The sequence below is a fragment of the Panthera pardus genome, unplaced genomic scaffold (genome assembly GCF_024362965.1).
Source record: "Panthera pardus isolate Hobbes unplaced genomic scaffold, ASM2436296v1 HiC_scaffold_10, whole genome shotgun sequence".
Taxonomy (NCBI): domain Eukaryota; kingdom Metazoa; phylum Chordata; class Mammalia; order Carnivora; family Felidae; genus Panthera; species Panthera pardus.
The window spans coordinates 97,018,769-97,044,991 of record NW_026526655.1 but is presented as its reverse complement, the minus strand read 5'-3'; the positions used below and the strand labels follow the sequence as shown (position 1 = coordinate 97,044,991).

The 26,223-nt window shown below is 42.4% G+C and overlaps 1 protein-coding gene across 7 annotated transcripts in view; it reads right to left on the bottom strand.

Moving 5' to 3' along the window:
- Positions 1 to 26,223, bottom strand: part of NCKAP5 (NCK associated protein 5) — a 959,339-nt gene that overhangs the window by 104,538 nt on the left and 828,578 nt on the right. For all 7 annotated transcript variants that reach the window (XM_019454167.2, XM_019454177.2, XM_019454159.2 and 4 more), the window contains 3 exons: positions 20,646 to 20,747; positions 9,045 to 9,233; positions 505 to 4,277 (listed from right to left, as the gene is read on the bottom strand). In XM_019454167.2, the coding sequence (XP_019309712.2) occupies positions 505 to 4,277; positions 9,045 to 9,233; positions 20,646 to 20,747 (4,064 nt within the window). The remainder of the gene's footprint in view (positions 1 to 504; positions 4,278 to 9,044; positions 9,234 to 20,645; positions 20,748 to 26,223) is intronic.

The following is a 26,223-nucleotide window of genomic DNA, read 5'->3' as shown; positions in this document are numbered from 1 at the left end:
TACTGCTTGTGAGATGGGGGAAGGAGGGAGCAAAATAAAAGCCACTGAAGAGTGATTGCTAAATACATGTCTGGCTTGAGATCAGCAGGAAATGTAATTACCTCTGGAACGTTTCTAAGTATACGTTTGCTTGCTTGGCACAATCAATGAGGTCGGCATACCTTAAAACGTATGTGTAATTTTGTTCCATTTCATGCCATGTGGGTACAATCCACGGTCCCAGTGTAGGCTGAATTTCTATCAACCTTGATAAAACTTACCATTCTTTAATTTCAAAGACCATTGATTTGGTTAACAAAGTAACATGGACTAAATTATCATTTTATGGCTAACTTTTATTTCATTGTTTAAATTCTGGCTAATGTACAAAAGACTGCTGCCACTGTGCATTTCTATTTGCATGAGAACATGCTTGACCAGCATTTCATGTGCAGGAAGCAAACGACCCTCCCTGTTTTGGGGGGGGACCCCTTGACACTGCCACCCTCTTTGCCAAGACCTTACCTGTTCAAAAGTTCCGTCATAAATGTATCTTTCGTTGAACATGTGACAGGGCTGGGTCTACTTCTTGGTTCAAACTTCGTTTGGTCATAGACGTCTTGTGGGGTCTTCAAAGTATTTTTGCTTTGTAAACTACTGTCTGGACTCTGTGCCAACCTAGTGTTCCTGGCAAGCTCATTTTCCATTTTACACTGCAGCTCAGGCTTCTTTTTCTCTTTTTTTCTCTCCGATTTTAGCTGTTTGTTTCCAAACCCCAAACCTTTTGCATCCTTTTTTTCCACTTTGGTTTTGGAGACATCCATTTTCTTGCTACTGAGAGCTGGAAGTCGACTCCTCCGAAAACCAAACCAGCTGGCTAAAGAAGGCCCCGGCTTTGGCTTCGCTTCCACAGAGGGGGACTTTGTTTGCACTTGGCCCTTTTCCACGTTTTCCTGAATGCACAACATGACCTTTTCTTCAATTGTGGGTGAGAGGGGGGCTTCGGGGCTCACAGCACCAGTCCTGGTTGTAGAAGTATCTGGACACATTCCAGAAGTTTCTAGCTTGGAGGTCCTGCTTGTTTCAAAACTGTGTGGACGCTCTGTCCTCCCCGGATTCTGCGGGGCTCGTGGGCAGTCTGCTGGGGTGGGTGGGCATGTGTAGTGGTCACTGTTTGGTTCCTCAGGGACAGCCATGGTGGGACATCCTCCCTCTGCATAGCCCTGCTTGTCTTCCATTCCACAGGGGACAAGGAGCCCTTCAGATGTTGGAGGGACCCTCAAAGGCAACTTGCTTGGGCTCCCATGCTGGTTACTGGGGCTGCTGCCTGCACTCCCTAGGGAGGCTTGCCTGGTGGAGAGATGTCCCAGAGGCCTCCCCACACTGGGGAGACTGTCAGACATGGGAGCAGAAGGGGTCTTGTTGGGCGAGACTTCCGCGGAGGAGCTCTGTCGAGTGAGGGAGTTGCCTCTCTCAGCGGTGTTGGTAATAATCTGAGTTCGAACTTTGCCTGGCCCTTCCATGGGGGGAGTAGGGGGCTTGTCACCCGAGTGAGCACTGAAACTCTGGCTGCGGGCTTTGGCTCCATTCATGCCTAGAGCTGGTTTTAAGTGTGGCTTATTGGAGGAAAGGGATCTTTTCACAGCCCTGTTTTCTACCCCATCTTTTCCATCAGCCTCAAGGATGCTATTATCCAATGACTCTGGCATTGCCGTTTCCAGGGGAAGCCCTTCAGCCAAATTGCCTTGTGCCTGAAAACACAGTGGAGTCACAGTTCTTTCTCCCACTGTGGTCTCCATGCTCACTGGATTCCCAGCATCCTCTGGCTTAGCCTTGCTCACAGCCACAGAGCTTTTAGAGGCTTCATTCAGACTGTCTTTTTCATGTTTCCCTGGCACTGTAGAACTTTTCCTGAGCAATTGGGGAGATTTCATGAGGACTCTGAGCCCAACCGGGAGGCGAGTTTTCAGCCCTTTCTCATGAGCGCTTTGACAACCATGTGGGGTGTTATGGCTTTTGGAGGAGGGTGATGATGAGTGACTGTTACCCTGAGATGATGGTGATTCATTCGCCCCTAAGAAGGCAGGCTTGGGTGAGGTGGGGACACAGTCATTCATTTGTCCTTTTCTTCCTGGGGACACACTTTTGGGGGATGATATTTCCAGTGGCTCAGGGCCTGAAGGACAATTCTTGGGAGTCCGTAACCCTGTGTCTGCTTGTGTGATCCCAAGCGTTTGGTGAGGTGGGGTTCTGGGGACACCTCTCTTTGGAGAGACCTTTAGGGGCCCTGGGGCCATCACAGCAAATGAGCTGCTTGGGGTATGAGCGGAACATCTGGTTTGAATCACTCTTTCTGTGGAGGGCAGAGGGTGAGTGAAGATAGGCTTTTTGAAGGCCACAGAAGGTTTCTTCCCTGGCACTTCTGTCATGATCTGATTAGAAGAGATAATAGGAGCAGAGGATCCCTTCAGAGGTGGGGATTTGAATATGGTCCTTGCTGTTTCATTGGGGACCCTGGTGTCAGGCTTGGCAGATGAGGGTGGTGGCAAATAGTCATAACTGGGCCTGATGAGAAGGGAGCCTGACCTGTCTGGAGGGGGTGGGGGGGGAGGTGATTTCATCCCTGCCTCTGGCCCAGGGTCACAGTGTTTGTCCCTTGTCGGGGGTTCTCCATTGTCACCTGGCTCATTGAGGGGCCTTGGCAGTAACTGTGATGCTGGAATCTGACTCTTGGAGCACTGAACCCAATCCTTTCTGCTGGACATTTTGGAGCCATGAGGAAGTTGGCCAGGGTGTTTTGGAATGTGTGAATCTGGCTGCAAATCAAAAAGGGGTGCTGGGCCCTCAGTCTTCTTGAACCGTGAGAGCTTCCCAGGAGCTAAGGCTGGTGATTTTTCAAGAGACACTGGGCCCGATGAGGGCACTCTTGAGGAGAGTTCAGGCTCTATCATTTTTGATTTCTGAGGTGAAGACTTGCCCCTGGCAGGGATTTTTGTCAGACTTTGTTTTTGATAGATACCCATGGACACTGAAGACCTAGAATTACTCTGGCATGACACAGTGAGTGTTGGTTTGGCTGGTCTTGGTCGCTGAGTATTTTGTGTGACTGTCCTGGGGCTGAAAGAGTCAGTGGGTGCCACAGTAACATTATCTATGTCATCTTTTGGAATGTTTTTCTCAGTTTGCTCTTCAGGTCTGTTCAAGAAAGTGTAGTCTCTTGCTGCAGCTCCTGGCTGTAAATGAGCCATTCCCTGAGGTAAAATTTCAGTGTGTTCTGCCTTGGGTCCAGTAGGGGCCGAATTGATAGAAATTTCATTTCTGGTAACAGTGACAAAGCCAGTCTGGTGAGAGCTGAATTCAATGGGCTCGCCATCTTCCGCGTCAAATATGACGGTAATGCATTCTTCTGAAGAAGTCCTTTTTACAACCCTTTGCTGCTTAATGAAGCTAAACGTCTTTGGTCTACTCTCTAAGGGGATGGGCACTTGTTTTTCCTCCTCATCAGGAGACCCCAGTTGAGATTTTCCAAATCCCATAAGGATGTCCAGATTCTCCATGGATCTGTCAGTGTCAGCAGTCAGTGACAAGTCTGAATGGCTTTTCTCGTCACTGCTACCAATGTGCAATTCATCAAAGGCTTCATTGTCATCGGTGTCTGAAAGCTGTAGACTGAGAGCCACATGGCCCTGACCGCGTGGCTCCCTCTCTCTCTGTACTTGAGGCGCCTGCACACTTGGGCACAGCATCCTCTCCAAGGGGCAGTTGCTGGCACAACTGGTCCGATTCTCAGGCCTTTCCCTGGGGTAAACTGAGGACATACCTTCTGTAAAGTGTTTTCTATTCAGCTCCCAGCCAAATAGGCTGTCAGAAACACTGTGGGTTAATTTATGACTGTGCAGCCTGCAGCTCTGGTTTGGAGCTGCCTGGAGCAAGGCTAAGGAGGAAGAGTCCTCATCAGCATCATCATGGGAATCTGTGTCATAGACAAATGTCTCGTGAGGCTCCTTGCTGGGGCTCCTCGTGTCAGTTGGTTTGCAGGGGGGATACCCCTTGATGCTGCTACTCTTAATTCCTGGAGAATATATTCCTTCATTTGAGTTCATGCAATCTTTATAACCCCATTTTGTTATCACTGACGGGGGTTCAAGTAACACCTTTCGCTTCTGTAGCTTTCTTAGTCCTTCCAAAATGTGACTTTCCTTGATACGAGTGGGAGGTAGTTCATCTGTCGGACTAGCGAAGCCACTTGGGAGCGAAGAGTCAATACTTAGCCTTTTATCCCAGTTTTGTGATGATTTCTAGGAAAGAAAAGTACATGTCAGACATCATTGAATCACGTGGATCACAACTACAAAAAGGAAAAGTACGTGATTAGACTTGATTCTGGTGGTTCAGTATTCCTCTATAAATGCATACCTTAATTAATTAATGGTAATTAATCATTAACTATGTAGCAAATCTCTGCTTTGCCAGCTTCTGAGCTAAGTAGCCCATGATGTAATAAAGTAGTAGATAAGGACCCTGCCCTCAAGGAGCAAGCAAGCCAGCAGAGGAGAGGAGACTTGACACAAATAACCAGAAGTCAAGGGGGCAAACAAGGAGTATGAATGTAGTAGGAACTCCAGAAATTCAGAGAGAGGTCAAACCCCTGTTTGGAAAAGCCATGAGAGGCATATATGAAGATTTTTGGTGTGTGTGTGTGTGTGTGTGTGTGTGTGTGTGTGTGTGTGTGTCTGTGTTTCAAACCTCCCTAGCCCCTAAACAAAGGATGAGTTTGCCTTGGCTGAAACCTAGGGGAAAGGATCTCCAGGTAGAAGAAGTGGGATGGCAAAGACCAAAATAGTGAAGATATGTTGAAGGTGCACTTAGGAAATAATCAGAAGAAAATATGACCTCATTGTACAGTATTTACAAGAGGTAGAGCAGGTAAATGGAAAAGCAAGTTGGTCCCTATATTAATGGTCCCTTCCATTCTAAAATTTGATAGTTCTGGGTCTTCATGACTTTCTTTGATAGAAGGGGAACATCTGTGAAACACATACGTACATCTAACAGTGGGACACTGGCTGCTAGAACCCTATAGTAATGATTTGCCTACTATGAAAGGTCAATTTTCTGTTCTTCATACCATCCCAAATAGTAGTGCTGATTTTGACTAAGAATGACACAGAAAAACCATTCTATCCTACACAGACCTTCATATTTCTCATAGTATTGCTAACCAGAAGTGGAGGGCAGAAGTAGAGAAGTAGCATTTACTGACCATCTGCTGTGTAGCAACCACTGGAACAGGGCTTTGAATTAATATTCAGAACAACACCATGAGGGAGACATTATCAATTCTGTTTTACTAGGGAGAAAACTGAGAGGCAGCATGGTTAGTCTGTTTAAGATTACACATTTAAGGAAGAGCTGGAACAAAGGTTTCAAAAGCTCTGATTTCCAGGGCTCTTCCTGGGACTCGGTTCCAAAGTAGCATTGCGGAGATTCGAACCCAGGCAGGCTGGCTCTCGAGCCTGCATACCCATTGGCAATGCTATGTGACTGGAGCCAAGTCTCTGTCCTCTTCTCTATATTGTCAATGTCATAATAGAGATCATACATAATCGTAGACAATCTTCACACCGCTCACACCCCTCTCTTGAATGGAAACTGCAGAGTTTTATCGCATACCAAGACTCAGGGAAATCGGTGGGATTTGGGCACTGACCTCAGTCTTTTTTTTTTTTTTTTTTTAAGGTTATATGATTAAAGGTGAAGAACTTCTATGAGTGAATCTGGTGGTTTCAGACGTGTGCTCTGTGCCCACCTTGCCTAACAGTGCAACTTCTCTTGGCATCTCCATACCAGCTGCCCCCGCCCATAACTGACCACAAACCATGTGCAGAGGTTGAAAAAGTGTCAGAAACTTCACGTTGTAGCCTTGGCTTTTTAGTAATCTGTGAACATTTGTTTACATCTAAGACATTTCCATTAAAATTACTCTTGCTATCTACACCACATGGTGCTTATTTTTTTATCTGTTATTTGTTGATTGTTTTTAAGTCAAATTATATATTTTCTTTAGAAAACTCTCCAGTATCAGAAGTTGCTGTGGATAAATGCTATTTGGTGATGCCTCCCCTTTCCTCTCCTTTTCCTCTATGCCAATAAAACTTCTTTGGAAATCAGGAGAAATCCCATTAGTGAGTTTGGGTATTAGAGACCAACCAGTGGGAGGGCTGCCCCTCCTTGGGTTTCTAAGAAGCTCCATGATCCTGATAGTCACGTTCACAATAAGAAGAGAAGCCAGGCAAAAGTACCCCGCAAGAGCTTGAAAAAGGCAGATTTGTTAAACCCATAGAAGATGTGCTCAGCCGAGCTCACTCTGCCTCTTTAAAGCCTGGCTTCCTGAGGTTGGATTCATCCCAGGGCCAGTGACCATAAACCTCCCAGGGCCCAGCTCTCTATCCTGTGGAAAACCAATTGAGGAATGTGGTTAATCTCACAGGATGGAGAGCTGGGTCCTGGGAGGTTTTATAGTATTCAGTAATTCAGTAATTTTTATATAGTAAATATATAGTATTCAGTAATTCAGTAATATTATAGTATTCAGTAACATGAGAAAAGTTTGGAACAATCTGGAAACTTGAAAAAAAAAAAGCATGAATCTTCTATAGGAGAGATGAGGGAGGAGCTGGCATTTCCACAGGCAGCTTCATGCTGTGCCTGGAAAACAGCTGCTCTGGGAGGCAGTGCAATTGGCTGAAGGATGCCGCTGATAACATAGGGGCCTAGGTTCCACGTCCATAGTCTTTTTCTATTTCTTGACTGGACAATGGTTTCACACAACTTTTTTTTTTTTTTTTAATAACATTCTTGGTCTTAATGTAACCAGTCCATCCCAATAATTTGAATAATATTTCAAGCTTGGCTGATTCAACAGGGCCATGACAGCAGAATGGCAAAGAGTGAAAGTTCTGGAACCAACTAGCCAGCTCTGCCACTTACCAGCTATGAGATCTTTGGCTAGTTACTTAATTTCTCAGTAGCCCAATTGCCTCATCTGTACAATGGGGGAATAGGCAAACCTACTTAAATAGGCTCTTATGAGCACTGAATGAGCTAATACTTGTGAAATACTAAAAGAGCTGGGTGGCACATGGTAATTATTCATGAATTAGATCCAGATTCCTCCATGCAGAACAGCCTAATGCATCTCTTGCAGGCTTCCTTTCTGTTTCTATAGAAAAGAATATTAAAAAAATAATTGTGAATTATCAAAGAGCCATTGGTCACATATTTATTATTATGCAAGTTATTATTGTAGTCATGTGAAAATTCATAATACATGAATTTATTATGTAAGTTAATACTAAATGAGTACTTGGTACGTGGTAAGAACTGTAGAAGTTTCTTAAATAATATAAATTTAAATGTCTTTATGGGCTGGGTCTAGTTTGCTAGGTCCTTGAAAACTGGGACTATGTGAGATGTGACAGGTGTGCTGGTACTCCAATCCATTCTGATTCAGGACCTTATGAAATCCACAGATGACAGTCACCTGAGTGTGTAAAAATTACATAAGAACCTAATTTCTCCTTTCTCAGGGAAGAGGTTTCCCTAAAAGATTAAGGGTTGCTCGAATTGTAAGAATTTCAGGAAAAAGAAAAGAAAAAAAGGCAAGCAAGGCAAAGGACAAAAAGACAAAGGCTCTGAGGGGGGAAGGGGGGGAAAGGGGGAGTGAAGAGAACAGAGCAAGGGCTCTGGAGCCAGTGACAACCACAAAGAGAGGGAACATTCCTGACCATCTTCCCAGTTTGTTAAGAGTCAGGCTCCAGCAGCCATTATTCAGAACTTTGAACATCTACTCAGAAGGAACAACTTTGATAATACACACATGCTGTATTAGGAGTCTGAGTCCAAGGGAATAAGCTCTAAATTCCACTTTGAAATTTTTTCTGAGTTCTTGTTCAGAGTATGACAAAGCTACTGCCTCACTATTATTTTCTGGCAGTTATGAAGCCCTCCTGGCTTCTATGCTTCCAAATCACAAATGGGAGTTTACGCATATGATAGGAAAATGACCTCTGAAACTTCTGATTCAGGGTTTCCATTGTTGTGTACTTTCTGCTTTTCTTCAATATGGGGAAAGGGCAGAAGTAGCTCTTCCACACCCTCTGCTTATGGCAGCCTGCACAGATGCTTGTTCGCTTGTGAGGGCCCACCTAGCAGATGGGAGGCATCCAGCAGCAGGAGTTACCTAACAACCTGGTGAAAAAACTCCCAGCATCTAAGTCAGCGCATGCCTGCCTCCAGTGGAGCCACAGTCCCTGTCATCTACCATGGTATTTTCTCTCTCTGCCATGCCATCCTCCAATTTATAGTCAATTAGTGCTTTATGAGGCTATAAAACTGAGTAAAGGAGGTCAATATAATACATGCCATGCTTGAGTAGTAAATTCCTACAAAGCTAATGATACTTTGAAAACTTTCGGCCACTTATTCTGAGATGATGTACCATCCTCCCTATCATCTGGGAAGAAAACAACATTCGCTTTGAGTTCTCAAGGGATGCTTAGTCGGGGTTGGCTTGGCCAGTGGCCTTGCTCACTGTCATTTGCAGTGGGCATTAGCAAGTCTTTCTGAGCATCGCAGCAATAGAGAGTGTCCATAAAACTAATTGGAAACATCTGAGTTGGCCTGAAACATCGTCACTTTCATTAGGCCAGGGCTCTGGGTTCCAACTTGATATGAATCTATGAGCTTGGTGGGCTCCAGCAAAGCACAGAAGGAAACTGTCTTCTTCCTCCCAACTCCCTCCCATGCTGTCCAAGTCATTTGGGTTAAATCATCCTTCCACCCCTCACTTGCTGTGGGACTTCTGGAAAGTAACTTAACATTTCTGAGCCAGCTTCCTCTCCCATATAATGGAGGAAATGAGATCTCCCCATATAATTCTGTGAGCAGTAAATGCACAGGTACTCAACAAATGGTCATTCTCTTCCCACCGTCCACCTTCCTGCCAGAAGAGGATTCTTTCCTGGCTCACTCTGATGCTAAATTGTCTCAAAAGGAGGCCTTACCCTTTTCCTGAGGTTCTTTCCATCATGCCATGTGTGGGAGGAGCTGCTGGAGTTCTCACTGCAGGTGCTCGAAAGAGACAGCTCACTGCTGCTGCAGCTGTTTCGAGGACAGAGATGACCAGGGATGACGATCCCCAAACCAGGGCATTTCAAAGCAGGGGCTCCTGATTTTGCATTCGGCTGGCATTCCTAAAAAAGCAGGACAGCTCTGAGCTAAGGCTTTGCTTAGGGGACAGTAAATACCAACTTGACATCACAGTGAGGTAGAAGCAAATGTAGCCGAGTGCTTCGAAGGACAGCTTTTGGGGTCAAACAGCCTAGAGGTCCAAATCTTGGCTCTGCCTCTTGCTAATATACTAGAAGGAATTATTTAATCCCTCAGAGCTACATTTGTTCTTAAAGTGAATAATGATACTATTATCATTACTGCCTACCTTATAGAGTTACCACAAAGACCAAATGGGGTTCTAGATCAGAAGCATATCACACAGTACCTGACCTAAGTAGGTACTTGATTATGACGAACTGCCATCACAATGGCAGAAATATCACAATGGTAGTTTCCCACTTTCTCCAGTCAGATGGGTCAAATAATCAGATCCATATCAAGCCATGACCAATGGCACAAAAGAATGAAGACAGAGTAGCATCTTTGGCTGTAGGGTTCAAGAGCATGACCACTACACTGGGAGTTTAGTGACCTGGATCTCAGGCTGCATGTTACCCCTGGCAGGAGACACTGAGTAAAGAAAGCATTTAACTCCCATGCACCTCAGGGTCTTCCTTTGTGTGTGTGTGGGGGGGGGGGGGGTGGGGACAGTTCCACCAGATTGTTCTCCTGGCCCCACACACAGCATCATTCTGAGTCAGGAATCAAATACCCAGGAAGTCATGTCTAGTGGCACATCAAACTGAGGAATTAGGAGGTACTGTTGGAAAGGTTATGGAACTTTCCATATCATTTGGCCGTCTAAATGGTAAAGACTGCCACATCAACTAGATCTGGGTTCCATGCCTAAGACCCAGGTGGGGGCACAGGTGACAAAGTTGTAAACATCTAAGCACATCCTGACAGCCATATTCTTGGCCCCTAATTAACAGATGAAGCTCCATGAGCTGGACAAGCTAAATTAATTTAGCATCCTGATCACGAGAAGAAAGTCTCTCCATTACCGTCTCATTCCACTCTCCTATCTATATAAAGCTTTGTCTCAGAAGCTCTTTGATGGGGAACCATCTGTCTTTGTGTCATTCACAGAATGGCAAAGCCTCTTACTTATGCAATTTATTGACACTTTATGGGTGCCTTTATTACCTGAGTACTTATCACTGTTCTCCAAATGCAATTCCAGCTGACAGTGACTAAATCCCCACTGGAGGAAGGAAAGGCATGCTGTTCTGGGAGTACTCAGGGAACATGCTAACCCCCTGCATAAGTACAAAGGGTATATTTAATTTCCTCTCTAATCAATATCCATAACGCTTAATAAGGTTAGATTTTCAACATCAAGCATTGCCTGCTATCAATACTTCATTTTTGCTGCATAACAATCCCTTTAAGTGATCTAAATATGCCAAGAAATTTTACTATTCCATCCCCCCCCCCGAAATTTGGCTCTAAATAGCACTGAGAGGAGAAACTTGTCTTAAAATTCAGCATTCAGCAGTATCTGTTGATTTATGACCTTGTTACTGCTGCATGTAACTTACTTAAGGAGAGTTTATTATTTGCACCTTGACAGATGTCTACAACCAGTAGTGCTATTGCACAGGTTGCCTGACATCGACACTTGGGCCACTGCGTACATCTAGGACAAACTTTCAGAAGTAACACATTACACTCCCCTTCTACTCGTGCACTTTCCTATTTTCACCATCCCCAAACCTCTTTCATATTTTGTTGCTTGAGTAAGCAGGGTGGTGGTTTTATTTAGGACTGCCTCTGCTCTGGCAGACTGGTCTGTTCTCCAGAGGGAGATTGTGACTGTGTCCTGCGAGACCATCCAGATCTAAATTTTTCTTTTTTCTTTTCTTTTCTTTTTAATGTTTATTCATTTATTTTGAGAGAGAGAGATCTGGGAAGAGGCACAGAGAGAGGGAGAGAGAGAATCACAAGCAGGCTCTGCATTGACATTAAGTAGCCCAACATGGGGCTGGAACTCATGATTCATGAAATCATGACGAGCCGAAATCAAGAGTTGGACACTCAACCATCTGTGCCACCCAGGTGCCCCTGATATAAATTTTTCTAATGGCCCTTTTCACACTCTGCATGGCTTTCGGTTACCGTTTGTACTCTACCTTTTCTCGAAGCACCGAAACTTCCATGATTTCCCTCTGTCTTTCCCACCTATTCCTTCCTACTATACCTATCAAAATTCTATCTATTTTTACAGCTCAACTCCATTCCCAGGACACTTTTTACAAATAAGCATCCTTGCCCAGTTGTTTCCCATGTGTGTACCTCCTTTATGGATGCTGGATTAAGATGACAGGAAATTTAACCTCAGAGCAACCAAAGGAAGGAATTGCTGCATCTGCCTTTGACCATGAACTTGAGATGAGCCGATGTGATGGAGCATACTTCAGGGAGGTGGAGAAGACCTATTACCGTCATGTAGAGGCCAGTGGGGTTGGGGGTGCTTAAGCAGAGAAGTATCTTCCAAGTCAGGCTTCCCATACTTCAGTGTGTACATGTATCATCTGGGATCTTGTTAAATGCAGATTCTGAGTAATTCTGAGGTGGAATCTGATGTGTAGTATTTTTGACAAGTTCCCGGGTGCTTCTATGATGCTGTGCCAGGACTTTGAGTAGAGGGTCCCTAGGGGAAGGTATGAAAGAGGTCTACCTCTGATGTGGGTTGCTTGGTAGCAAGTTGTATTACCACACGGCCTGACCTGGACTTTGGAGCAGGATGAAGGGAATGGTCTGAGCCTACCCATGGACCAGTGCAGTGGGGAGAGAATATGAGTATGTGTGTAGGGGGGTGGGGGGGCGGAATTTACAGGGTAATTCCTTAAAAGAAGAGGAAGGGTCAGTCCTCCATATCGGATATTTTCCCATATTTCCCCCACATTAGACAATCAATATTTGAAGGGACCTAGAATCAATATTTAATAAGGGACCTAGAATCTCTTACATCATGGCTGCAATGCGAGCTCCTTTTTCCTGAAGTCTCCTTCATCAGCACATGATTATCAAGCAGGATTATCTACTCCAGCGAATAACTAACTGCTGTGTGGTTGAGTGCTTGAACTCTAAGGCCATTTATTAGGTTTAAACTCTGGCCCTTCCACTTGCTAACTCCTTAACCTTGAGAAAGTTATTTAACCACTCCATGCCTCAGTTTCCTTATTTGTAAATGGAGATGATGAAAGTACATATCATACAAGATCACTGTGAAATCTGGACAGCCCCTGGCATACAGCAATGCTTAGTAACATTTAGGTGTTCCTACTATTATTTTTTTTATATACGTGTGTCTTGACTCTCAGACTAAATCACAAGTTCACAGTCTCCCTAAGAGACTCTACGTTATACTTTCTTGTGGTGCCAGTATTGTCTGACACCTTGCACACAGGAACTGGACTGAGCAACAGCCAAAAGTGTGGGTGCCCTTTGGTTCTGAGAATTATTGATATGAAGTTCGGAGAGATATACTAGCAGATACTGCTCTTTGTTATCATTCCCCATCTTTGCCACGGTGTTCTGTGGCTGTGGCATAGTGCCGATTATGAAGAACAGAAGAGTGCTAAACGGCAGAAATCTTATTATTGCCCCAATACGGTTGGTGGGTACTGTGGTACATGAATTTTATGTATTGTGGGATTTCATCCTCACCACGATTCTCAGAAATAGAAAAGAAATATCATTATGCTCATTTCTCAGATGGGGAACTTGACGCACAGTGGCATTGCTGTCTTGCATAAGGTTACCAAGCTAGTACAACATTCTGAAGTCAGGCCCACATCCTAGCCATTATTCTATGGCACCAAGTAAGGACCTTAACAATAAGCAGAAATCCTGGACATATACAGACCATAAAGTACCCAACAGGGAAGAGATCTAATTAGTAATAGATGATTATTATTAAAAAGATTTTTGGCCGAAAAAATGTATAGTGGTTTCCACTGTAACATTATCTTAATTATGTTGACTTCATTGGCAAAATACACCCCTTTTGCACTAGTCGAAATGTTTTTTTCTCATTGTGTATTTTAGATTACTACCTTGGGTGACTCATGCTTTAACATCCTTAGTGTGAGAAATACAAACAAAATCTGTAATTAAAAAAAAAAATAAGGAGAGAGGACTGTCTATCCTAGAGAAATCCGGACAACCTGAGGGGCCATAGGTGGGTGATTGCAAACTAGGGGAGATAAAACGGGCTGTGTAGGCATGGAGAGGAGGGATCCCCTTCTGCAGAGAGACAAAGGGAAGAGAAATTGTGGCTGGGGAAGCATAGGACTGTATCTGGACAACAGAAAAAACATCAGATCGGGAAGGAGAGGGATCCCATCTGTAACTGCAGGTTAGAGGATCTCTAACTGCAGATCCCATCTTTGGACTGGGGCTGGTTGCCCTGTTCATGTACCTGGTGAGGCGGGAGCCACCTCCGGGTTCAGTGGTAGATCAGGGGCATGGTCCGCAGCAGGAGAAACCGGTCCCCTCCCCTGAAGTGCTGTGGCACAGGACAAAACCAGCCAGGACCACATATCAGGAGGCGTTTCCCTAGTACCGGGGTGCACAGAGAGGGAGTTTAAATCCCAGCCAAGCACCAAGGCCACAGAGTCAGAGAAGTGAGACAGACAGCCTAGTCTGTGCCCGTGGCACAGTGAGGATGGCTTCAAAGGAGTGATTTGGGACACCAGGTTGTGGAGGAGACACTGGGGGGTTGCCATTTTTCTCCCACCACCACCAAGGCAGGGGTCTCAGGGAACTGACCTCGGGGCCCAGTGGAGGTGGGACCTGCCTACACCAAACCACGCCCCTCCAAGCCAGGTAACCGTGTATCTACTGGAGTGGGATAGATGTTGTGGAACCAGACACACCCCCTCCTCCAGACCAGTGCTTCTGCATTGCCTGGATTAATTCTAGGACAATTCTCACTATATAGATGTATTCTTCCTTCCATTTCTCCTTCTTATCTCTTCCCTCCTCTAGGCTGGTTACTATGGCTATTGGTTTGTTTAAACGGCCATATTTAATCCATTCTCTTGATACAGGTTCTTCTTTACATTCCTTTCTTTCTCTCTGGAATAATCAACCAGTACAGTTTCTCTGTCTGGGTAACTTTACCTTCGTTTCTTTTTCCCCTACCTCCTTATTTTCCTTTGTCTATCTTTGGATTAAGCCTTTTAGTTTCTCTGCCTGGTCATTGTTCATTTTTTCTTTTTCCCCGCCCCTGTCATTTCTGTCTTTGTGTGTGCTCTTCCATCAGCACCGCCTCCACCCTGTTCTTTACTTGTAGCTCATGTTTCTGGTTTTTTGCTTTTGGATTGTTTTTAGTTTTTTGATTTTGTTGGTTTGTTTTATTGGTTTGTGTGTCTGCATGTTTTTGTTTCCTGTTTGTCTGTCTGTTTTCCTTTCCAGGGCTACTTCAAGGAACAAATCTAAGTACATCTGGTAGAGGGTCCAAAACATCACTACAAGTAGGGAAATAAAATAACCAAAGTCACAACACCAGAGAGCAAGTAACACTCTCCAAAAAACACTTACTGAAGGGCCAGGCCCTGGACAGTGTATGACCCTCTTTAATATAGCAGTGCTCACAGGTGCAGAACACATAACAAGCTTTTAAAAATCATAAGGACAGAAAACTAGCCAAAGTGATGAAACAGAAAAATTTTCCTCAAAAGAAATTCCAGGAAGAAATGACAGTTAAAGAATTGATCAAAAAAGATATAAGCAACATAACTGAACAAGAATTTAGAATAATAGTCATAAAATTAATTGCTGGGTTTGAAAAAAGCATAGAAGACAGCAGAGAATCTACTGCTGCAGATATCAAGGGATTAACAAATAGTCATGATGAATTAAAAAATGCTATAAATGAGGCGCAAAATAAAATGGAGGCAGCCACAGCATGGACTGAAGAGGCAGAGGGGAGAACAGGTGAATTAGAAGATAAAATTATGGGAAAAGAGGAAGCTGAGAAAAAGAGAGATAAAAAAAAAATCCAGGATCATGAGGGGAGAATTAGAGAACCAAGTGATTCAATCAAATGGAACAATATCCATATCATAGGAATTCTAGAAGAAGCGGAAAGAGAGAAAGAGGCTGCAGGTGTGCTTGAACAAATCATAGCTGAGAACTTATCCAATCTGAGGAAGGAAACAGGCACTGAAATCCAAGAGGCACAGATAACTCCCTTCAGATACAACTTGCATTGATCTTCTGCACAACATATCATAGTGAAACTGGCAAAATACAAGGATAAAGAGAGAATTCTGAAAGCAGCTAGGGATAAACGGGGCTTAACACATAAGGGTAGACACATAAGGGTAGTAGCTAACCTATCTACTGAAACTTGGCAGGCCAGAAAGGAGTGGCAGGAAATTGTCAATGTGATGAACAGGAAAAATATGCAGCCAAGAATCCTTTATCCATCAAGCCTGTCATTCAGATTAGAAGGAGAGATCAAGGTTTTCCAAAACAAACAAAAACTGAAGGAATTCATCACCACTAAACCAACCCTATAAGAGATCCTAAGGGGGACTCTGTGAGTGAAATGTTGCAAGGACTAAAATGTACCAGAGACATCACTACAAGCATAACCTACAGATATAACAATGACTCTAAACCCATATCTTTCAATAATAACACCGAATGCAATGGACTAAATGCTCCAATCAAAAGACATAGGGTATCAGAATGGGTAAAAAAAGCAAGACCCATCTATTTTCTGTCTACAAGAGATTCATTTTAGACCTGAGGACACCTTCAGATTGAAAGTGAGGGGATGGAGAACCATCTACCATGCTACTGGAAGTCAAAAGAAAGCTGGAGTAGCCATACTTATATCAGACAAACTAGACTATAAGTTAAAGGTTGTAACAAGAGGTGAAGAAGGGCTAATGCCCTAATTACAGGGTTTGTCCATCAGGAAGAGCTAACAATTATGTATGTCTATGCACCAAATTTGGAAACACCCAATTATATAAAACAATCACAAACATAAGCAATCTTATTGATAAGAATGTGGTAATTGCAGGGGACTTTAATATTCTACTTACACAATGGACAGATAATCTAGACAGAGAATCAGTAAAGAAACAATGGCCCTGAATGATACATTGGACCAGATGGACTTGACAGATATACTTAGAACTCTACATCCCAAAGCAGCAGAATATACTTTCTTCTTGAGTGCACATGAAACATTCTCCAAGATAGATCACATACTGGGTCACAAAACAGCCCTCAATAAATAGAAAAGAATTGAGATCATACCATGCACACTTTCAGATCACAAAGCTATGAAACTTGAAATCAATCACAGGAAAAAGTCTAGAAAACCTCCAAAAGCATGAGGTTAAAGAACATCCTACTAAAGAATGAATAGGTCAACCAGGCAATTAGAGAAGAAATTTAAAAATACATGGGACAAACGAAAATGAAAATACAACAAACTAAACCCTTTGGGATGCAGCAAAGGCAGTCTTAAGAGGAAAATAAATTGCAATCCAGGCCTATCTCAAGAAACAAGAAAAATCCCAAATACAAAATCTAACAGCACACCTAAAGTAACTAGAAGCAGAACAGCAAAGATACCCCAAACCCAGCAGAAGAAGAGAAATAATAAAGATCAGAGCAGAAATAAACAATATAGAATCCAAAAAAACAGTAGAGATCAATGAAACCAAGAGTTGGTTTTTTGAAAAAATAAACAAAATTGATAAACCTCTAGTCAGGCTTCTCAAAAAGAAAAGAGAGAGGACCCAAATAGATAAAATCACTAATTAAAATGGATTTATTACAACCATTCCCTCAGAAATACAAGCAATTATCAAGGAATACTATGAAAAATTATATGCCAACAACTGGACAACCTTGAAGAAATGGACAAATTGCTAGACACCCACACACTACCAAAACTCAAACGGGAAGAAATAGAAAATTTAAACAGACCCATACTTAGTAAAGAAGCTGAATCAGTTATCAAAAATCTCCCAACAAATAAGAGTCTTGGACCACATGGCTTCCCTGGGGAATTCTACCAGACATTTAAAGCAGAGTTAATATCAATCCTTCTCAAGCTGTCCCAAAAATATAGACATGGAAGGAAAATTTCCAGACTCATTCTATAAAGCCAGCATTACTTTGATTCTAAAACCAAACAGATACCCAGCAACACAAAAGACTACAGGCTAATATCCCTAATGAATGTGGATGCAAAATTTCTCAACAAGATACTAGCAAATTGAATTCAACAGCATATAAAAAGAATTATTCACCATGATCAAGTGGGATTCATTCCTGGGCTGCAGGGTTGGTTCAATATTCACAAATCAATCCATGTGATACATCACACTAATAAAAGAAAAGAACCATATGAACCTGTCAATAATGCACATTTGACAAAATACAGCATCCTTTCTAAATAAAAACCCTCAAGAAAGTCGGGATAGAAGGAACATACTTAAACATCCTAAAAGCCATTTATGAAAAGCTCACAGATAATATCATCCTCAATGGGGAAAAACTGATAGCTTTCCCTCTGAGATCAGGAACACAACAGGGATGTCCACTCTCACCACTGTTGTTTAACATAGTGTTGGAAGTCCTAGCATCAGCAATCAGACAACAAAATGAAATAAAAGGCATCAAATTGGCAAAGAAGAAGTCAAACTTTTACTTTTCACAGATGACATGATACTCTACACGGAAAAACCTGACAGACTCCACCAAAAGTCTGCTAGCACTGATACATGAATTCAGCATAGTCGCAGGGTATAAAATCAATGTACAGAAATCAGTTGCATTTTTATACGCCAATAATGAAGCAGCAGAAAGAGAAATAAAGAAACTGATCTCATTTGCAATTGCACCAAAAACCATAAAATACTAGGAATAAACCTAACCAAAGATGTAAAAGATCTGTATGTTGAAAACCATAGAAATCTTATGAAAGAAACTGAAGAAGACACAAAGAAATGGAAAAACATTCCATGCTCATGGATTGGAAGAATAAATATTGTGTTAAAATGTCAATACTACCCAAAGCTACCTACACATTCAATCCAATCCCAATCAAAATTGCACCAGCATTCTTCTCAAAGCTAGAACAATCCTAAAATTTGTATGGAACCACAAAAGACCCCGAATAGCCAAAGTAATATTAAAGAAGAAGACCAAAGCAGGAGGCATCACAATCCCAGACTTTAGCTTCTACTCCAAAGCTGTAATCATCAAGACAGCATGCTATTGGCACAAAAACAGACATATAGACCAATGGGATAGAATAGAGACTCCACAATTGGACCCACAAAAGTATGGCCAACTAATCTTTGACAAAGCAGGAAAGAATAGCCAATGGAAAAAAGACAGTCTCTTTAACAAATGGTGCTGGGAGAACTGGACAGCAACATGCAGAAGAATGAAACTGGACCACTTTCTTACACCATACACAAAAATAAACTCAAAATGGATGAAGGACCTGAATGTGAGACAGGAAACCATCAAAACCCTAGAGGAGAAACAGGAAAAAAAAAACTCTTTTACCTCAGCTGCAGGAATTTCTTAGTCGACACATCTCCAAAGGCAAGGAAATTAAAAGCAAAAATGAACTATTGGGATCTTATCAAGATAAAAGCCTTCAGTGCTGTAAAGGAAACAATCAACAAAACTAAAAGGCAACTGATAGAATGGGAAAAGATATTTGCAAATGACATATCAGATAAAGGGCTAGTATCCAAAGTCTAAAATAATTTACCAAAACTCCACACCTGAAAAAAAATCCAGTGAAGAAATAGGCGGAAGACATGAATAGACACTTTTCCAAAGCAGATATCCAGATGGCCAACAGACACATGAAAAGATACTCAATGTCACTCATCATCAGGGAAATACAAATCAAAACCACACTGAGATATCATCTCATGCTGGTCAGAGTGGCTAAAATGAACAAATCAGGAGACTATGATGCTACAGAGGATGTGAAGAAATGGATCCCTCTTGCACTGTTGGTGGGAATGCAAACTGGTGCGGCCACTCTGGAAAACAGTGTGGAGGTTCCTCAAATAATTAAAAATAGAACTACCCTATTACCCAGAAATAGCACTGCTAGGAATTTACCCAAGGGATACAGGAATGCTGCTGCATAGGGGCACTTTTACCCCAATGTTTATAGCAGTGCTTTCAACAATAGCCAAATTATGGAAAGAGCCTAAATGTCCATCAACTGATGAACGGATAAAGAAGATGTCGTTTATATATACAATGGAATACTATTTGGCAATGAGAAAGAATGTAATCTAGTCATTTGCAGCAACATGGATGGAACTGGAGGGTATTATGCTAAGTGAAATAAATCAGGCAGAGAAAGACAGATACCATATGTTTTCACTCATATGTGGATCTTGATAAACTTAACAGAAGACCATGGGGGAGGGGAAGGGAAAAAAAAATGTTACAGAGAGGCAGGGAGGCAAACCATAAGAGACTCTTGGATACTGAGAACAAACTGAGGGTTGATGGTGGGTTGGTGAGAGGGGAAAGTGGGTGATGGGCATTGAGGAGGGCACTTGTTGGGATGAGCACTGGGTGTTGCATGGAAGCCCATTTGACAATAAATTATATTTTAAAAAACAAAAATGGATGAAAAAAAAAGGAGAGAGACAGAGTGAACGAAGGCAAGAGTTTCTTGGATATAAATTGCACACTTAAAAAATTCCTGACCTTAAGGCCATATTATAGATTGGAAGGCATTAATGTCTTCATGAATGTTTAAAGTGACAGCATTCCACTGAAATTTAATTCCAATCTAAATTGAGAATATTTACCTTTGATATAGAATATCCTATCTACATTGATAAAGTTATACAACAAAATCAAAAGCCAATTATCCACAAATGTTCATCTGTCACTGTTTTAAGCCTAACATTTTTCATTACATATTTATTTGGCTCTTGTATTTTTCAAGTTACTTTCTTTATGTCAATGAGAGTTAAAAGCCATGCTGGTTAAAGTTTTGCCAAATAAGCACAAAGCTAACCCTAGCTAAAAAAAAATGTACAGCCCATGAATTTTTAAAAGTTCATACATAATATATCATAAAAGTAGGATGAATAATATAGGACATGGGCTTTAATAAAAAGCTCCTTGACCATTTCTCAGAGACTTTGAGATGTAATCAATACCCAAAAAGGTATCTTGGGGACAAAGTCAAGATTTATGATATTTTTGCCAAGAGTGACACTTTCTGCTTACTCTATCAGCTGGGGGACATAATATTGAATTTCAGAGAACACAAGAAAGGAAGGTATTTTTATCTGCCTGACAATGCTTCAAGGATGCGCTTTATGGTTCACTTGTGACATCATATTTGATGGAAGGAAAATAACCTGAACAAGCATTCTGAAGGCAAGAGGGAAACTCACATGAATCTCAACATCAGTTCGTGACTGCGTCAGACTTCGGCTTCTTTCCACGTCTGAGAGCAAATCTCCAGATGAAAGATCTAAGATGCGTGAGTGAAGTTTCTAGGTAAAAAGCAGAAATGTTGCACCGTGGTGATTTAATTGTTTGTTTCCAAATCCTGCCTTGGCCAGCTAAATCTCAAAGGAGTTGACATTTCTAGATTAGATAATACATGTCCTAACCCAAAACATTTATTCTAGTTTATGAGCAAGCCATATGTATGTATGTGAAAACTATAGCTTATAAATAGTAATCACACTCTCACTGTCTGTCAGTTGTGCTGGAAAGTATTAGTAGGAAAAAATAAGTAGGAGGAAAAATGTGAATCATCCAATACACTTATTGGCTAGTATGAAAAATAACTTTCGATATTCACATTAGAAAACAATCACCATGTTAACCTTATTATGTTGAATAGTGGTTAAAATCTGAGCAAATAATTATAAAAGTGACCTTATTTCTAAACAGCATTGATCTTGTAAAATCTTCCCTTGGATACATTTTAACTCAAAGTCATTAATGTCATCTGTTAGGAACAATTAATGTGAATAGAAAATAATTGCATCTGGGAGCTGGGGACGTGGAGGATTTTGCGCATTAATATTCACATGCTATTTGATTATATACTCAATTCTTTATTTCAGCTTTGCTTGGGAGGCCTGCTAAACCAGGGACATTTCACTATATTAATCTTTATACTAATTACTAAGGCTTTTCTGTGGACATTAAATTTGATCTGTTTAATTGCAAATACAATAAAACTCATGATTTATGTCTAATGTTTCTGCAAGGCTGATGACATTTTAAAATGGTACTTGTAGCCTGGTTTGTCTTGGTTACAGCTTTTGTGACTTCAGACACTAAAAAATCGAATTGAGTAAGTAAATAATGTGGCTAGGCGTGCCTCCCTCACCTCTGAAAAGTTTTTCAATTACTTTTTCTCCCTGGAAAGGCCTTGCTGCATACAGATGTTGATCCAGGAAATGTCTGAGCTTCTGTGTCACTAATTAGTGTTAGAATCATCTTAGAGTACAGAGGTGGCCCCACCGGTCACTCTGTTCTTGCAGATGTGCCATTGTCAGCAGGAACCCTAAACTCCACTAAAATGAGTCACATTCACTACGTTCTCCATTTGACTCCCCTCGGACTGAACTTGCATGACAGCCCCTATGTGTGTGGTTAGTTGGCCACTCAACGAACATGCCTTCAGCACCTGCTGGAGGATGAGCGCTGAGGTAGAACTGTGCTGCATCCCTCAGCAGGAGGGCATATTTTCTATTATGGATCATTGTCCTCCTTCCCAGTGAAGCTCTAAATCACTATTTTCAAATCAAAAAAAAATAAGTTTTTTAAAAATGTTTATTTATTTTTGAGCGAGGGAGAGAGAGAGGAAGACATATAAGCCAAAGTGGGCTCCAGGCTCTGAGCTGTCAGCACAGAGCCTGATGCGGGGCTCAAACTTACAAACTGTGAGATCTTGACCTGAGCCAAAGTCGGATGCTTAACTGACTGAGCCACCCAGGTGCCCCTAAACTCTATCTCTACCCCCATAGTGGGGATTGAACTCACGACCCTGAGATCAAGAATCACATGCTCTACCAACCTAGCCAGCCAGGCGCCACCCGCCAACCCCCCACCCCCCCCGCCAAATTTTTTAATGTTTACTTATTTTTTAGAGAGAGATAGCACAAGTGGGGGAGGGGCAGAGAGAGAGACGGAGACACAGAATCTGAAGTAGGCTCCAGGCTCAGAGTTGTCAGCACAGAGCCCGATGTGGAGCTTGAACTCATGAACCATTAGATCATGACCTGAGCCAAAGTCAGATGCTTAACTGACTGAGCCACCCAGGCACCCCCACTGTTTGCTTTAGACCAATACTTGTGCTTTCCTCAATCTGTGTTTGTGGGGCTCCTTTGACCAAAAAGGGCATAAATTTTAAACTAGCTGCCTGTTATTTTGAAAATTCTAACTTTTTCAAAAGAGCTAAGACATCAATAGGTCACTAGAGTCAGGATGTTGTTTCTGTGCAATTTTTAGAATCCTTAGCTTGAGCTCCCTCTAGAAACTGAGTCAGCTGGGGGCAATAGTCATTTAATCCCCGGGACCTATCACAGTGTGTAATAGTAAGTAGCAAGTACCCAACTGATGCTTGTTATAGTCTATAAAGAAAAAGATGTCTTTGTATTTTTTCTACCCACATATACATTTTAAAGATTGAGAGACTGCCAAAAGAATGATAATGTTTTGAGACATAAGGATTCATTTATCAATATGCAAACAGTCCAAGTTATAGGAAATGACATTCAAGAAAAGAAATGATGATTTTGAGTGGTATATCATGTGATATTGGGGAAGAGTCCTTCTAGGTTAGCTATCTGATGTAGTTTGGTTCATGGTTGCTCTTCACTCCTTATCAAATATATGATGTCATCCTTTGCTTTCTGTGTGAATCTATGTATGTATAAATGCATCCTCCTAAATGATGTTATATTTTAGCAGTTTATATCCAAATGTTCACTTCCCCTCAATTGAAATTAGTAACATGGTGTGGGAGAGGGGGCAGGTCCTAGGACAAGGGGTCAGGTGATCTGAGTTCCAGCTCTGTCTAAGAGTTTTGCAGATCTTGGGAATGTAACTGCATCTCTGTCTCTGATTCCTTGCTGGGTATGGAGGGATGGAAGTGGCTACTTAACCTACTCCACAGGTAGGGAGAGGTGTTGCCATGGTTAGGAACAAAAACAGACAGGACAGTGTGCAGAAATTCACACAGCCTTACACCAATTACTGGTCAAAACTGAGAGTTGTTGGTAGGTAATTTCTTAAATGCTAAGGTACACATGGATCCTCTGTTGTTAGAGTTTCCACACATGTAAGGCAAAGTTCCACATATGCAAATACAAATTGACTTGGGAAACAAAATCTATTTCTGTGTTAAGGCAGTAGGCAAGAAAATGGTGGGTAAATATCATCTTTTTACACAATTTGCCTTAAATAACCAAGAAAGCTCAAAAGTCCATATATGTTACATTTATTTTTTGTTGTTGTTACATTTCTTATAAGAAGAATTTTTATGAAAGGCTTATATTTTCACATATGTATAGGTATATATAATACCCTAGTGAACATATTCTCATGGACACACACATACAGGGTGTACAAGAGAATAAGCACATCACTTTTCAAACTGGTACTGTGATGTTATCTGTGCTTAGTAACGATCTTGGCGTGGAACACCTGGGTGGTTCAGTCAGTTAAGCATCCAACTTTAGCTCGGGTCGTAATCCTGCGGTTCGTGAGTTTGAGCCCCACATCGGGCTCTATGATGACAGCTCAGAGCCTGGAGCCTGCTTCAGTTTCTGTGTCTCCCTCTCTCTCTGCCCCTCCCCTGTTCGCATTCTATCTCTCCCTCAAAGATCAATAAATATTAAAAATACATAAATAAAGATCTTGGTGCAAAGTAGGTAGAATATAGGTATGGGGAATTCAATTAAAGTTATTGTCAGAAAGAGTATAACTGACAGGAGAATACTGTGACCTCTTGAAAGAAGTCTCCCTGCTTAGTTAGAGGGAAAATTCTCAGCACATACCTACCTATAGTTCACATTCACGGCTAATGTCCATCTGGATAAAATCTCTCACCTGAAATAATTCAAACTTATAATTTTTAACCTGAAAATCGAGAGGAATCTTGGATTGAGACGTGAGTTTTTAAATGTTTTAGACATGAGAGGTAGCAAGATTATTCAGTAGAGGTTTAAAATTGACCTCACATCACCTCTTATATTATCTCAGTAACTTAGATTCCACTTGGTGTTAGAAATACAGATTCCCAGCCTCACACATTTCCAAACCAGAGGTCAGTGAGATCTGTTTGCTCAAATGCTCCCTTTGATGGAGACAGTCTACCCCTCCCTTCCTTCCAGACTGGTATTATCCAGTCCCTCTCACTTCTGAGCTGATGCTTTTGTCTATCTTCTCATGGCACACCTTCCGTGCTCCTTCCCACCCACCTAAAAACCTGCTCATACCTCAGGATTGCATTAAAACCCTACCTGTAAGGTTGTCTGTCATCAGTAGCCCATACTGGATTCCACACTTAGCCAGATGATACCCCTGGCCCATTTTGGCCCTGAACCTGAGGGCCATGATGGCTGAATGGCTCCTGTATGTAGGGTCTATTTTCCTAACAGGGTGATCAGGTCTATGAGAATGCAGGTCAAGCCCTGTATTTCTGCTTTGTCCCTGTGGCAGGGACTGGCTAAGTGTCATGGAATGGATTTCCTCTTTTCTCTGGGCACATAGTTAGATGGCATTTCCCAGCCTCCTTTGCAGTGGGGTGTGGCCATGTGACATAGTTCTAGTCTGTGGAGTGTGAACCAAAGTGATGTTGTTCCTGGCCCAGGAATACCTTTGGTGTGTGGTGTGCTAGGCTCTTTCCCCTCCACTGGTTTGATGTAGCCAACTGAGCATAGCAATCTTGTAAATGATGTGTTAAAGATGGAGCCACCAGGGAGAAGGAATTTGTGTTCCTGAATTGCCGACTGAAAGGGTACCACCTAGGGACCAGAGATAACTTTTTGGACTTTCAATGAGGAAGAAATAAATGTGTACTGGGTTTGAGCCATTATTCACTTGGGGGTTTGCTATCATGATTAATATTAGCCTGGCTGAGATAGTCCTCCTCTGAGATAAGCACTCTGTAACATACAGGATAGCCACTCCATCAGTCAGTCAACAAACACAGATTCACACACACACATACACACTACACATACAACACATACATAGTCACACGTGTATATAGGGTTAGGTCAGCAGGCCAAGGGGACTTCTCCCCCTGAGGACTTTCAGCTTCACAGGGAAAAGGCGTGCTTTCTGTCACTATGTAGAGACAGGGGTGGGGATTTATGTGATGTGCTAAAGTGTATTGCAATCCATAGTCAGAACACTCCCTCATGCCAGTATAAAATACCAAGCTCAGCTCTGGGGGGCCTGGTGATGCTGGGGCAGCTAGTGCCAGAACCACACCAGGTCACTGATATTTGGTGGATGACCCTGTCTTGGGTCTGCCCACAGTATGTTCTCTGCACGGTTCTGAATCTGTAATTCAAAGCAGAGAAACGTTCCCTTTGACAGACTGTGCCCAGGGCCAGCTGCTCTGTATCTGGTGGGATGAGGGCAGAGTGGCCCCTTCAGAGCAGCAGATACTGATTTGGCAGCTCGCCAGTTAACGATGGTAGTGGAGACTGGACGTGGCGGTGCACTTGGGCCTTCAGAGCTGGGCTAGGGGACCAGTTTCCCTTTTCCTGTTTCTCTCCTCACTCACGGAGCTGCAGTTCTCCGGCGCTCAGTGAAGACTGTGCATTTAATAGAATTCTGCCTCTGGGTTTTTGCTGAGGATGGAAATGAGGTCTTCACTGTAAGGCCGCTGATTTCTGAGGTCAGGAAAGCACTGAATCCTCATTTAGTGGCACAAGGTGAGGGTAAAAAGTATATCTTTATCTGAGAAGTTTGGGCAGCGTGGGAAACCAGGCTGGA